Source organism: Panthera pardus, unplaced genomic scaffold, assembly GCF_024362965.1.
Source record: "Panthera pardus isolate Hobbes unplaced genomic scaffold, ASM2436296v1 HiC_scaffold_8, whole genome shotgun sequence".
Taxonomy (NCBI): Eukaryota; Metazoa; Chordata; class Mammalia; order Carnivora; family Felidae; genus Panthera; species Panthera pardus.
Window position 1 is genome coordinate 155,887,942 of NW_026527013.1, and position 16,018 is coordinate 155,903,959.

At 43.4% G+C, this 16,018-nt stretch overlaps 1 gene segment (V, D, J or C); it reads left to right on the forward strand.

Annotated features, from left to right (window-relative positions):
* Window positions 1–1,716: 1,716 nt before the first annotated feature.
* LOC109269146 (T cell receptor beta variable 10-2-like) lies at window positions 1,717–2,498 on the forward strand. The segment is given in 2 exon segments: window positions 1,717–1,843; window positions 1,939–2,498. Coding segments are annotated over 2 exon segments (495 nt in total).
* Window positions 2,499–16,018: the final 13,520 nt, after the last annotated feature.

A 16,018-nucleotide genomic window follows, 5' to 3' on the forward strand; every position in this document is an offset into this window, starting at 1 on the left:
GGGTCTCTGCTCCCTTGAAGCTCCAAAGCTATCAGAAACTGAATAGACTAGGGTTATGTTTATAGGAGGAGAGTCTGCCTGGACTTTCTTCATGAATTCAACAAATACTTATTGAATGCCAGTGCAAAGCAGATCCAGGTTTTATAGAGCCTAAACCTTATACATTTCAGGGTGCTCTTTGCAAAAGAGGATAGAAATTTTTATTTTAAGTCTTAGAAAGGTCCTGGGCAAATGAGAAGGGCCTGAAGTTATTCATTAACTTCACAGACAGCCCACCCTTGACTGTTCACCATGTGTATGAAGTGTTCCAGTGTTTGGGAAACACAAGTGCAAAACAAAACAAAAACACAGACAAAGCTTCGAGATGAGGTCTATATTTTTAGCAAATTTTGTGATGAATTCGTGACTCAATATTTAACTAATTTAAAAATAAATTTGAGAAGAAATATTCATGGTAAATGCTTAACTCCCTAAAGAAATTAGGTATCATTGAGAATACCGATATTCTGGGTGGACCATACTTTATCGTAAGAACAATCCTTAGATCTATGGGATTCCATGTACCCTACGCCCAAGAATGTGAGTCCTAATGGAAAAACTCCCCCTTTTTGCACTGACCTAGCCATGGGAAGTAGGTTTCTTTGCTGTGTGGTTCTTAGGCTAATGGGACTGAGTCCTGGGCATAGAGGGGAAAGTCCTTCCTGGGTTTGCCAGGCCCCAGCCACAAGCCTTTCTGTGTGGTACTACACAGCCTCCACCCGTGTCTGATTTCTTATTCCATGTCCTTTCTCGTTACTGTGTGACTGTAGGAATTACCCACCAAGAGTATGTAAGACATGCAGTCACAGAAATAGGGAAGCTTCACACCGAGAAACAACCGACATACGAAATAACACTACGTACTGGTGTTGACTACCTATAAGTTTTACACTACAGCAAATTTAGGATCAATATTCACCCATGTGGTGGGTGCAAGACCTCCTGAATGGAGACAAAACATCAAGCAAGAGTGTGTACTGCTCGATGAGTATCTCATCCATGCGGCTAATGAGCTCCCTCTTTTTTTCAAAGAAAGCACAGCCATGGAACTGAAGTGGTCCAGTGCCCCGTGGCCTCCTCTGAAACAAAGGAGGAATCCTACTCATGACAGCGCAAAGACCTAGATACAGATGGCAGGGCTCCCATCGATCAGTGATCTGTGAGACAACATAAAATAATTCTTCAAATTCCAACGACCCTGACCTTGATACTTTGGAAACTTTCCGGGCAGGGTTATTTTAAACAAAACAAAACCAAAAAACAAAACAAAAACAACCAAATAAAACAAACAAACAAACACCATAGGCTGACACCCAATTATCCAGAGTTAAGGCAAAGAGAAAGACTAGTGAAAGGTGTTTGGAGGCAAATTTTGAGCAGAAAAGTCACAAAAGTACCAAGAGCATTATAATACTATTTCTTAGTCTACAGAAATTGTATGAAAAATTGCTACAATATACAAGTAAGGAATTATATCATTATTCATAGAAGAACGAGTTTCCTTACTAAAAGGCAGAGGAAAAGCATATACACCTGTAAGACTTCTTCAAAAAGCACACTTACAAATCCTTCCCTTTCTGAGACATTCAACTTCGTATATGTTAATGATTTGCTCCTGTGGGGAAGGGGTGGGGCAGGGTAGCTCTGCAACTTGAGCATTTGTCAAGGACAGTGACGTCACGGAGTGACCGAGAACCCCAGTTCTATTTCCCCAAAACAAAACTGGGAGACAGGAGATCTTGCCCTCCACCAGAAATGGCCACCAGGCTCTTCTTTGGGGCTGTTCTTTGTCTCCTGTGGGCAGGTGAGTACGGGACGGCTCCATTCCCTGGAGTCCCCGACACCCAACACAAGCCTTCCTCCAGAGATGACTTCAGTCTGTATCACTCTCCTTTACAGGACCCATGGATGCTGAAATCACCCAGAACCCGAGATACAAGGTCACAGGGACAGGAAAGAGGGTGACTCTAAAATGTGACCAGACTGAGAACTATGATTATATGTACTGGTATCGACAAGACCCGGGGCACGGGCTGAAGCTGATCTACTATTCAAACGGTTTTGACAGCATTAACAGAGGAGATGTCCCCGATGGGTACACTGCCTCTAGAAAAAATATGGAGAATTTCCCCCTCGTACTGGAATCGGCCACTTCCTCCCAAACATCTGTGTACTTCTGTGCCAATAGTTACTCCACAGTGACACACAGCTGCCTCCTCTCTGCACATAAAGGGTGGTTAGAAGCACTGAGTTACCCTGAGCTCGCAAGGCCTGGCCCAGACCCCAGCATCCAGTGTTGCCGTCCATCCCTCGGCCAGTCTCACCCCGACTGGAAGTCACCCTAACATCCTTGGTTTGTTCTTTCTCTCTCCTGCTGGTCTCTCTTTCTGCTGGCAGAAAGAAAAATACACCTTGAGTTGAGGTACATGAAGAGTCTCTCGACAATCTCAGAGCCCCCACATTCCTCTCTCCCGCTACGGGTTTCAGGGACTTCCTCACTCTTTTCCCCACCCTCTACTACCCTTCAGCTTACAGTCATAGACCTTCACTCATATGGTCTCTGCTCCTGGCTGCCTTTCTTCTGTGAGGCGATAGATAGCACTACAAGGTCCTATAATGTCTGTCCTGCCCCTGCCTCTCCACCATCAGCTTGGACGATTTTCCCCCGGCTTTCTCTCTGCCCAGTCCACACTCATGTACATTCAGTTGTTTCCTCATACATGCCACGTTCTTCTCCACCGTAGGGATCTGTTTTTTACAGGCTATTTCTTCACGAAACATATGTCCCTCCCTCTTATTCCTGGATCTCGACTTCATCCCTCATATGAAAATATATTTCAGGTCTACTTTTAACTACGAAAAGTAAGACTTAAATTTTACTAGAAGAGATTAAGAAAGACATTTTTAGGCATTTATTTGAGGAAAGATCTTTTTTTTTTTAAGTGGAGACACAAAAGAACACAAGCCACAAAGAAAACTATAATTTCAGTTGCATTAAATTAAACTCTTTTCCATCAAAAAACACCATAAAAATGAAAAGGTAAGGCACAGCCTGGGAAAAGACCGGAGAAGTACAAACAAATGATGAGGAATCCATATGACAGACACCATTCCCGCTCCCCAGTGATTCCCAGCCTCACCACTGGGATTCCCGGCCTCACTTGCACTTGAGGGGCTGGGGACCTACAACCATGTTCTGAACAAGGAGATGTGTATAAAAATGCCTTAAGTCAATTCCAGGGCTTGCCTTGTAAAATATCCTGCGGCTCTGTGTTGGGAGTCTCCAAGTATACACCCATGTTTGGAGATTCACTAAGAGGATTCACAAGAGCTGTATGTAGTTGTAGTCAAGGCTAAGAGTTATTGGTGACACAGTAAATAGTCAGTGGCAGATCACAAGGGGAAAAGACACAGGCAGAGTTTGAAGGAATCCACAGGCAAATTTTCTTATGCTCTCTTCCTCCTTGGAGACGTCACACAGAGCCCACACTTTCCCCCAACAAAAAGGCAGTAATGTTTCTGCCACAGGAGCCCCTTAGGGACTTGATACCCAAGTTTGTTTGTTTGTTTGCTTGCTTACTGTCTTTTTTAATCTTAAAAAACATTTTTTTGAGAGTGCACACACATGCTCATGAGCAGGGGAGGGACAGAGAGAGAGAGAAAGAGAGAGAGAGAGAATCTCAGGAAGGCTCCACCCCTATCGCAGAACCTGAGGAGGGGCTCAATCCCAGGACCTTGGGATCATGACCTGAGCTGAAATCAAGAGTTGGATGCCTAACCAACTGAGCTACCCAGGTTCTCCCGCCCAAGTTTTTATTGGGGGCTGTTTACATAGGCACCTACTGCCCACCACATACTAAAAATGTGGTTTCCCAGAAGTTTATGGTGTTCAGCATAAACTGTGTGTTTCCATTAACAGTCTAGGCATCCTTCTCAGCTGGGAAAAGTTGGTATCAGTACAGATAACTGTCTACCTACTAAGTTCCCGGATGCCAGCCAAAGGCCCATCTTATAAGGCTTTCTGAGCATGACCGTCTCAGGCTGTGTTAACTGCTTTCTGCGCAGTTCTTCGTGTCTCTTTCCCATGCCATGGTGAACTTGAAAGGTACAAGTTATCGATTGTCTAATGATAATATTAGAAGCAGTTTGGCTCACTCGATCATAATTTGGTGGACAATCACTGAAGAAAGCTGCTCATGGCACACTGGGCTTTATAGTCATGGGAAATAGAACTTCATAGAGTTAAACAACTGAAATGTTAGGATCTCTTTCGTTTTCTGTAGCATAGTTGACTTTGTCTAATAGTATCCAGAAGGAATAAAGAATTCTTATTACTTAATAAAAAAGAAAACCCAATAAAAATGGCAATACTTAATCTAGGTAATTCGCGGGGGCGCCCAGGTGGCTCAGTTGGTTGAGTGTCCAACTCTTGATTTCAGCTCAGGTCGTGATCTCATGGTTTGTGAGACTGAGCCCCATGTCAGGCTCTGTGTTGACAGCATGGAGCCTGCTTGGGATCCTCTCTCTCCCTCGCTCTCTGCCCCTCCCCCATTCCTGTGCATGAATGTGCATGCTCTCTCTCTCTCTCTCTCTCAAAATAAACTTTGAAAAAAATCTAGGTAATTCACAGAAGAGTAAACATGAATTACCACTAAACATGTGGATAGATTCTCAACCTTGCCTAGAATCAAAGTATCGCAAACTGAAATAAGTTATGACTTCAAACTTATCAGACTGGAAAATTTTTAAAAGACTAACAGTCTTAAATTCAAGTAAAAATATAGATTAGTGGAAACCCTCTTACACTACACTAGATGCGTTCACAATATTGTGCAACCACTACCACTATATTTTTCCAAAACTTTTTATCACCTCAAACAGAAACTCTGTACTCATTAAGCAATAGCTACCCATTCACTTCTCCCTCCTACCAAGCCCTAGTAACCTCTAATCTAGTTTCTGTCTGTATGAATTTGCTTGTTCTAGATAGTTCATATAATGTGGAAACATACAATATCCTTCCTTTCGTGTTTGGCTTTTTTCATTCAGCATAACGCTTTCTTTTTTTTTTTTTTTTTTTTTTTTTTAAATTTTTTTTTTTTTTTCAACGTTTATTTATTTTTGGGACAGAGAGAGACAGAGCATGAACGGGGGAGGGACAGAGAGAGAGGGAGACACAGAATCGGAAACAGGCTCCAGGCTCTGAGCCATCAGCCCAGAGCCTGACGCGGGGCTCGAACTCACGGACCGTGAGATCGTGACCTGGCTGAAGTCGGACGCTTAACCGACTGCGCCACCCAGGCGCCCCTGGCATAACGCTTTCAAGGTTTGTCCATGTTGTATCAGAACTTCATTTCTTTTTACGGCCAAATAATATTCCGGTGTATGGATAGACCACATTTGTATATCCACTCATCAGCTGATGGATATTTGGAGTGTTTCCACCTTTTGGCTATTGTGAGTGATTCTGCAATGAACATTGGCCTACGAGTATCTGTTGGAATTCCTGTTTTTGATTCTTTGGGGCATACACCTAGAGGTAGAATTTCTGGGTTATATGGTCATTTTATGTTTAACTTTTTGAGTAACTGACAAGCTGTTTTTCTCAGTAACTGCACCATTTACATTCTCATCAGCAACGTACAAGTGTTCCAATTTCTCTACATACTCACCAACACTTGTTTTTCTCTTTCTCCCCATCCTCGTCCTCCTCCTCTCCTTCCACAGCCATCCTAGTAGGTGAGAAGCAGAATCTCACTGTGGTTTTGATTTGCATTTCCCTGATGACTAAGGCATCTTTTCATGTACTTATTGGCCATTTGTAAATCTTTGGAAGTGATGTCTTTTTTGTCTGGTTGTCTTTCATTTCAGAGTTTCTTTTTGTCTTTATATGTTAGCACTTTTACTGTGATGAGGCTAAATGAGATTGACGATGAAGTTCACTTGGGAGATTTGTTCCCAATGTTTTTAGTGCACGTGGTACTTCTGAAATATTTGTAGTATACTGTGGAAGACACAGAAGAGTAAATTTACTGATATTGTGGGAAACCAGGATTCCTACTAAGAGAAGGGAGCTGTAATGAAAAAAAAAACAAAAAAACAGGGAAAGATGAGGAAGAAATCTGTTCTGATTTGAATTGGAGGTATTGGTATGAACTTACGATTTTTTTTTTTTAATTTATTTTTGGGACAGAGAGAGACAGAGCATGAACAGGGGAGGGGCAGAGAGAGAGGGAGACACAGAATCGGAAACAGGCTCCAGGCTCCGAGCCATCAGCCCAGAGCCTGACGCGGGGCTTGAACTCACGGACCGCGAGATCGTGACCTGGCTGAAGTCCGACGCTTAACCGACTGCGCCACCCAGGCGCCCCATGAACTTACGATTTTATTTTTTATGTTTATTTTTGAGAGAGACAGCACGAGCAGGGGAAGGGCAGAGAGAGGTGGGGACAGAGGATTCAAAGCAGACTCTGCACTTAGAATAGAGAGCCCAATGAGGGGTTTGAACTCACAAACTGTGAGATCGTGACCTGAGCCACCCAGGTGCCCCCGGTATGAACTTATGATTTTAAAGATGATATAGTTCCTGAAGCGCCTGGGCGGCTCAGTCAGTTAAGCACCAACTTCAGTTCAAGTCATGATCTCTCAGTTTGTGAGTTCGACCCCCTGTGGGCCTTGCTGCTGTCAGTGCAGAACCTGTTTTGGATCCTCTCTCTCTCTCTCTCTCTCTCTCTCTCTCTCTCTGCCTCTTCCCCTGCTCACACTCTCTCTCTCAAAAATAAAATAAACATTAAAAAAAAAAAAGATGATATAGTTCCTAATTCTATCCATGGAAGGGTCTAGGAAACAACTCAAAAGCCAACTGGCTAATTGTTTATTTTCCTCGTGGTTGTGCTTCCAGCACCAATGAGCAACACTGTTGCCAAATATTTGATCTCTAAATGTTATTCCCCAATAGAAAGAACAGAGCTGAAATTGATTCTTCCAGATCCAGGGCAGGAAAAGTACCGGGAGCATCATCTACAGATCATCTATAGTGTGTACTTGCCAAGATATTTAACAATAGATAGATATTTAACAATATCTAACAATGGAGGAATTCTGATTGTGGATCATTTTACCAGTCAGCTGGCCTGGACTCTTCAAAATCTCAAGGTCATAAAAAACAAAAAAGTTGAGGACAGACATGCCTATTTTAAAAGTGACTAAAGAGACCTGGCAATCAAGTGAAATAACTGATCTTTGATTTTTGTCCCAGGAAAAAAGTCAAAATCTATAAAATAGGACACTTTGGGGACAGCTAGAGAAAGCTGAATGTGAAGTGTATATTAGATAATGATATTATGTGAATGTTAACTGTTTTAATTGTAATGATGGCATTTGTGATTATGTAGGACGATGCCATCTTTTTATAGGAGAGGCCAATTGAATTATTAAGGATAAAATGTTCCGGAAGTTAAAGGTAAAATATATACAAAGAGATAAAACGAATGTTACAACATGTCAACAACTGGTATTGTTGTTCCATTTATTATTCTGTTTGTTTTACTATTCTTTCAACTTTCCCACAGGTGAAAAGTGGGAGGAAAAATCTTAAGATCCCATAATATTGGCATTATTTTAGTGTGATGGTAGGTATTTATTATATTCATTGATTTATGTATTTATTTGGGGGGGAGATAGGGGGAGAGAGGGAGAGAGAGAATCCCCAAGCAGGCGCCTCACCGTCAGCACAGAGCCTGATGTAGGGCTTGATCTCATGAACCGTGAGATCATGACCTGAGCTGAAACCAGGAGTCAGACGCTTAGCTGACTGAGCCACCTGGGCGCCCCATATTCATTTTTAATCTCTATTATATCCTATAGTGACCATAAAATAAAAGTGTAAGAGAAGACCTCTTACAGCCCTATAGCGCACTTTCCCCACAGGAGACAGGCTATGATTGAAAAGACGTCCTGAAAGACAAGACAGTTCATAGTTTGAGGACAAACAGCTCTATGTCTCTGAGATGAGCACAAAATTTAGCCAGTGGTAAATGCCAAGAGGCCTTTCAGCAAATGTATAGGCTTCTCTGTGCCAAGGGAGTCCAAGCATCCTGAAGGTTAGTGAAAAACTCACAAAGTGGGAAGTTCATTGACTGTAGACCGAAGAAAAGAAGCGTGTCCCCAACTTGTGGTTGAACAGCACGCATCTGCCTAATATGGGAGGGACAAGAGAATCAGATGGAACTGGAAGGATTTACCCTCATGAGAAGTGTCCCTCACAAATGCTGTCCCTCATGAACACTGTCACCTCATGAGCACCGTCCAATACTAGCCTGATTCTAGTGCAGGTGGTGTAGTTACACTAGGCTCCCTGAGCCGTGGATGAAGGACCTCAGACCAGCGGCCCTGAACCAGCGGTGGTCAGGACGCACATCGAGGGTTGGATGGAGAAGTTTCCCAGACGTAAGATCACAGAAAAAAAGACAGGCTGTCGCTTTGTGGTATGATCCTATTTCTGGCCACAGAACCCTTTACTGGTATTGACAGACCTTGGGACAGGGCCTGGAGCTCCTGATTCAGTTTGGGGATGAGGCCATGTTAGATGATTCACAGTTGCCTGAGAATCGATTTTCTACAGAGAGGCCCAAAGGAATAGACTTTATTCTCGAGATCTGGCCTCCGAGCTGGGCTTCTCGGCTGTGTATTTCTGTGCCAGCACCTTGGCCATGGCATCACAGAGGCCCTTCCCTTCTGTGCACAAAACATTATGATTCTTCTCTCTATTCAGCTCCTGGAGGCTCTGAACAGAGGCCTTGCCTTATTCCTCATTATGCAAGGGATAGAAGCAGCTTTGCAGAGATAAGTTATGATTCATATAAAGGGAAGACATGGCTTATTTGAGACATAAGGACTGAAAATGTTGTGCGAAAATAATTATGACTCAGGGTTCAGAAGCACCTCTTGGTGACAACTCAAGGATCCCAAACTAAAAATGACTAGTCACACACTCAGCCACCAGGGGCCAGTGATGACTGTTCCCCTATAAAATATGTAATCACCAAACACGTACAATAAACTTTAATAATACAGATGGCGGGTCTTCGAGAGGAGTGAGTAGCAGGCTCTCCCTCTGTGGTTCTTAAAACCGTCTAAATGATTCGAATTGCTCTCCAGCTTCTCCTCTGCTGTGGGAAGTTTTCTGCATCGAAGTCTCAACGCAGCGTGTGCTTGGAAAGCATCTTTTTCCTGTTTTCCTGATGTTGTTAATGATGATGGTAATGATGATGATTTCAGCTGTTCTTTTCAGCCCTTTCCCAACTTGAAACGAACACACACAAACGGATATCCTGGCATCTGGTCCCAAATCTTAGCTCTAAAACGGATTCTTTCTCCAGAGTGCTGTAACTTTTCAAAGTGACCAACACAGTTCAGCACTGTGCCCAGGCTTGAGCCAGTCAGCTCAGGGGCTTTGAGGGCATTGCCAGCTGTCTGCCTTAGTACATTAAAATAGCTCCGCCGTGCATTCAATATTCCTTAGTGAGAATTTCTGAAACAGTTGCCCACTTACACCCTCTGATGAACTCTCTCATTAATGCCCTTTGTGTTGAGATTCATATCCTCTACTACAAATTCTGCTGGATTCTCTAAGATAGTACTGGATAGCTTTCTGAACCATTGGTTGGAACTGTCGGGAAAGCAGTTAATTGAGATTTCCCTGAAATTCCCTGCCCCTCAGCCCCTGCTGGCTTCCCTTCCTTCTTTATCCAACCAAGAGGCAACTCATCAGTTATGTCTGTTTAACTGCTGCATATCCCTTCACCTCCTCTGCCTATATCACCTCCTCTGCCCGTATCACCTCCTCTGCCCGTATCTTCATCCAATTTACGTGGCTGAGAAAACCTCAGTCATTGATGAATGCCGCTATCCACCATATCCTTGCCAGAATTTTTATTTGGTTCTTTTTCTAGTCTGCTGTTTTATATATTTGTATTTATAAATTTATTGTCTATATATTTATGTATATTTATATTATAAATATTTAATATATCAACTTATTTATATATAAAAGTGTGTAAATCATATATATATATAGTTACCATATAGTGTTATATTTGTTTCAGGCATACAACAGTGATTCAACAATTCTACACACTACTCAGTGCTTATCTTAATAAGTGTACTCTCACTACCCTCCACCTCTTTCACCCACCGCCCCACCCACCTCCTCTCTGGTGACCGCCAGGTTGTTCTCTATATTTGAGAGTCTGGTTTTTTGTTGGTCTCTTCTTTTCTTTGTTCGTTTGCTATATTTTATGGTTACGATTACCCTAATAACATGTCTTTTGTCTCCTCACACCTGGGAAATCTAGTTGCTCCAGAGTCTGCCTGATAATTTTCACATCTAACGTCTTTGTCGGGCTGTTTTTGTTGATTTTTTTCTGCTGCTTCCCAAGCCATGATGTTTGTATTTTTCCTTATGAACCTGATTCTCTTTGGCTCTGTGCCAGACACTAGATTTGTAGAAATAAATTCTTGTCTAGGATGGATGGATCTTCCTCCAGAGAGAATTTCATTTTGCTTCTGCCCATTGCATGTGGGTATAAACAACCTGGGGCTGCTGATTCAGAAGTCGACGCCCGAGGTGGCCTGGATCACCTAGAGAACAGATTCCTCTCTCGCTCATCTTTACATTGACTCTGTTAATGTTCCACATTTGATACATTCTGGACTTTGACTTCTCCTGGCCTGTGAGTCAGCTTCGTGAGTCCTGAGTGAGGGTAGGCAAGTGACCCCAGAGGCAAAGAAGTTATTATGTTCTCCTCTTCAGCTGTTCACTTTCTGCAAGGCTCCAGCCTTGTGTCTCTCACTATATTGGGGGGACATTAATTAACTGAGGTTTTTGATATTGTTATTTGTCTCATCTGTTTAGATAACAACAGAAGGATTGATTTGAGCGCTCTTACTTGTAATTACAGGATTGAGGTCAAGGAATTTCAAATAAAAATTCATTCATGTTAGATTCTCAGTCTGTAATTTCTTTGTATTTGACTTACGTGGCATAGAGATGTAACACTTAAACTTTAATTTCAATCAGAGAATTTTTTAAGAACTTAAAGAGTATTGGGGCACCTGGGTGGCTCAGTCAGTTAAGCATCCGACTTCTGCTCGGGTCATGATCTCATAGTTCGTGGGTTCGTGCCCTGCGTCAGGCTCTGTGCTGACAGCTCAGAGCCTGGAGCCTGTTTCAGATTCTGTGTCTCCCTCTCTATCTCTCTGCCCCTCCCCTGCTCACGCTCTGTCTCTGTCTCAAAAATAAATACACATTAAAAAAAATTTTTTAAGAAAAAAGAACTTAAAGAGTATTTACAATCAAGTTGAGACATTTGGTTTTTGTCATTTTATTATTGGAGTATTTTTATGTTCTTTTTTACTTTTATCGCATAATCTCTGACATGCCTTTGAACCATGTGGCAGGATGGAAAACAAAATAGGGAGTGAATATTTAGATTTGGTCAGACAGCACAAAGTGGACTTGGAATTCATTTAACTGAGGTGCTGTCGTGACACTTTTGAGCTGTTTTTTCATGAGTACTCCCAGGAGCAGTGGTTGGAATTGAGAGAATAACTGATAAGTGACTCTGTCTTCCCCACTTAAACCAGTCTCCTGGGACAACACTTTATTCCACATTCCCCATTTTGGGACGCTTCCCTAAAGTAATTCTCCCATTCTAATCTTCCTATTCCTTACCAAGCTTTCTCTATGGGAAGGGAAATGAATGATCTTGTTTAATTTCCTCATCTTTCTTTAGTCTCTCTTCATCTTTGTGGCTTCCTCCTAGTACCTAGGGAAGAGATCAATTCCTTGGTGGTTTCTCAACATGCACTAAGATTAGTGGAGAACTTTCTTTTCCATACACGGTAGCCTGCAGTGTGGAGGGGAGAGAAAATGGGTTAAATTCTGATTCAGTATACTGCTAGCCAGCCCATTGGGTTTCACATCTGAGTCCCATTATTTACCAAATCAGAAAAGGCATTATCATCTCCACCTGTGTGACTCCAGTGTCTAACTCTCAGGTGGTTATAAGACTATATTATTTGTTGACCCTCTAAGGCAAGCAAATGAGAACACCCATACTCCCTGTACTCAGTGACACAAAGCACAACTCCCCTTACGTCCTGGCAAGAGAGCACATCGGTGCTGTTTCCGTCCATTGGCCACTAGGAGGCACTGTGGCTTCGCTGTCATCTAGAGTCTGGAGGGGCTGAACAAGCTCCCTGGAAGGAGGGGGCTTAAGAGTTAAACCAGGGGGCTGGGTTTAGATTCAGGGAGCTGCAGATGCCCTGAATGCTGGCTAAGAATGAAGGAACTAGAGACCAAGACTTCTTCCTCTATTTTGTGGAGATGACTTTTGCTCTGAATTGGGCTCTGAACAGAAAGCATGCCTGCAGTGGTTTGCTGACGATGTGGCGGCTCACAGAGCTGGGGGTGGTGAGGCTTGCATGTTCTGGGCTCTGGGAAAAGCCGAGTGTCAGAGGAGTCTTAGCGAGCCTGACCCAAACCAGCCCCGGCCAGCCCACCTGCTCTGTGGTTCTGCAGAGGATAAAGCAGGGAGACCTGCAGGTGCTACTTTGTACCACATCAGAGGGACCCGCGCCCCATGGAGCTGGCAGTCACAGGGACGCCACCAGCAGATCCACTTTTCAAGCAGGGACTGGGGTGGGCCAGAACAACAGAATTTCTCCCCAGGGTCTTTCATTCTCACCAGGAAGAGGCCACAATGTAGTGCTGACTTTGCCATTTGCCCCAGACTCCCATGTGTCCCTTGAAAGCAAATGATGTCTGGGGATGAGAGATAAGAAGGCTTTGCCTGGACTTCCCTCGGCCTGATTTCAAGTTCTTTCTGTGTGATTGTGTGTCAGTCTCTCCCCTGCCCGTATCTTGTATCCAGCCACTGCCTCTTCTGCCCAAGGCTCATGGACACTGTAATGTATTCCATTCCTAGGCTGCTCTAACAAACGACCACACATTTTGTGGCTTGAAAGAATAAAGATTCATTATCGTACAGTTTTGAAAGTCAGAAGTCCAAAATGGATTTAACTGGGTTAAAATCAAGGAGTCAGCAGGGTTCTAGAGGCTCTAGAGACACTCTGTTCCCTTGCCTGTTTCAGCCTCTAAGCCACTGCCATTCCTTGGCTCATAGCCACTTTCCATCTTTTAAGCCAGCGATGACCGGTCGAGTCTGTTCTCACACTACATCACCCTGATCTGACTCCTTCTTCCTCTTGTTGGGACCCTTGTGATTCTGTTGGGCACACCTGAAAATTTCCATATACACTCCCAAGAATAATATTTAAATAAACTCTAGAGAATTTTATTTGCAAGTCTTGAAGAACAAGAAAATCCTTCACTTATTTCATGGTGGGCAGACAGCAATACGGGAGATTCTATCCTATGGGCTTTGAGAATTTAATAGAGCTCAAGGATGAATAAACTCAGTTTTTCACTGCAAATAAGAGCTTTCAAATTCAATCAGTTCTGGGAGCATCAATTCAGCCCCTGGAGCCCTAACCATGCAGTTAGTATTCTTGTTCTTCCTGGGGAGCTCAGAGCCCAGCTCCTAACTGATGGATGGTTTTGAGCGTGTGTGTATATATATCCTGGTCATATGACCAGGAGCCTTTAGCCACCAGTGAGGGGAATATGAGAGTTTGCAGAGAAGCTAGCTTGCAGGGAGACCATGCAGTTATCTTTAAATACGTGGAGTGTAGGTTCAAATGGGAATAGTTGGCAGACTCTAATGAAGACATTGTATAGAGAGGGCATTATGAATTGATAGTTTCAAAACAAACCTGTGAGTAGCTTCTGGATGTGTGAATCTGTCTCTCGCATCGATCGTAATTGGGTCCAGGTATATCCGATTCACTTCAAGCGAGCTTCTGACTTGGAGGGGGGGTGGCTTATTTAGTGATGTCACTGACAGACACATCTTGTGGAGATAGATTGTCCCCAAACTCACTGCTCCGCTCATGCTCACAAGGGCCCTGGTCTGGGCTGTTCCACATGTGTTTGTCACCCTGCCATGAGCATTCCGGCCATCTGTCTCCTTGGGGTCTTTTGTCTCCTAGGGGTCGGTGAGTCCCCAGAAAATTTAGCATCCTCATTCTGGGTTTCTCTGTTGTGACTCCAATATTTTTCTTATTCTGTGCCCTTCCACAGAGCCCACAGATGCTGGAGTCACCCAGACACCCAGGCACCAGGTGACAACGAAGGGACAAACAGTAACTCTGAGATGTGAGCCTATTTCAGGCCATGCTTCCCTTTACTGGTACAGACAGACCTCAGGGCAAGGACTGAAGCAGCTGGTTTACTTCAACAATCAAGTTTCTATAGATGACTCGGGAATGCCCAGCGACCGCTTCTCAGCCAAGATGCGTGAGAAATCATCCTCCACCCTGGAGATCCAACGCACAGAACCCGGAGACTCGGCCACATACCTGTGTGCCAGCAGTTTAGACACAGTGCTGTAGAGTCGTCCCCAAACTGTGCAGAAACCCTCGCTTCCCCTTCTCCCTCCTGAGTAAAGGTCTTTCCTGCTCCTCCTTCACAAAAGAAATGAGTGGGTTTGAGGCACGACAAGGACAGAAAGTGATAAGGTATCAACGTAGAAAATCTTACGTAGGAAATGACATAGGAAATGGGTTTCAGGGATTCCTCTCAAATTGTGAGCTCAAAACTCACCACACATGTAAGATACACTTTAATTACCCGCCCGGTAGACTTCCCTGCCTTCCTGCCTTGGCCATCCCCTTCTGAATGGTGGGCACTCCTGCCAATGGGTGTCTTCAGAGCTACTCAGTCTTCTTCATTCTTTTCTAGAATTTTGCCACCCACCACAAGTTCTCCTGATGATGACAGAAACCTCTTTACTGTGATTGTAGACATTCCTTAGTGTTAATACAACTTAACATTTATGTGGGGCCTTTTCATTGCATTCAAAGAACATCACAAATATAGGTAAAGCAGCCAGGTTCATACATGAGATTCAAGCTACCACTCCTGGAATCTTGGGATTTATTTGTCTCTGTCCTGCCAAAAGAGAGCCCAGGCCTGACGGAGGATAGACAGCAGAGGCCAGTGCCAGCTGGAGGCTGGGTGGGGCCTGTTCAGCTGCCCTGCTCTGGAACAATAAATATGGAGTCCACACCGAATATCTAAAAGTGTGCTGACCCGTACACACTTTTTTGCCTGCTTTCCTCCCTGATCATACATCCTGAACACCCAAACCTATATTTTTCTTCTGATTTATGCCAGAAACTCCCATTCTGTTCTGCATGGTCATGATTACTTTCTTCTATGGTCTTATTTTATGTACTGATCCTTTCTCACCCCTTATTAAAGCATCTTTGGCAACTGGTGCAAAGATGACTATATTTTGACTGCCCAAGGAAATTCAGGGTTACGTGAATGAGTTCTGCATATACAGCCAAGTTCCACTTGTCGCTATCCCACTTTTTGCTCCTCCAGGGTCCTGACTTCTATGATGGAAACCATGAAAAAGTAAATTCCGTTTCTATTGTGTTTACACTGACACAGAATCTGTTTCCGTGTCTGATTTCATGTGTTCTTTATTCTTCTGGCCCTTCCCTGCTGCTCCCAGACTATTTTCTTCATCTGCCCTAAAACTCGGCTCCTTTACACAATATAGCATTAGAATATCACTCTTGAGTGTTGCACTGACTTCTTTGCCATCAGCCCTTTCCTTCCCCTTCTGTTCGCTCTACCACAAAGCCTGTCGTCAGTCTTGGTAACTTAGTCATCACATACATGATTTATATATTTAATAAGTATGTCACCATGTGCACAATTACTCCATGTCTCATCGTTTCAATGTTTTCATCTTTAAAGCAGGAATAATTGTGATAAGTGCCTTGTGGTGTTTTTTAAGAGATAAATTAATCCATGAAAAGTACATAAAAGCTTTCAACACCTATA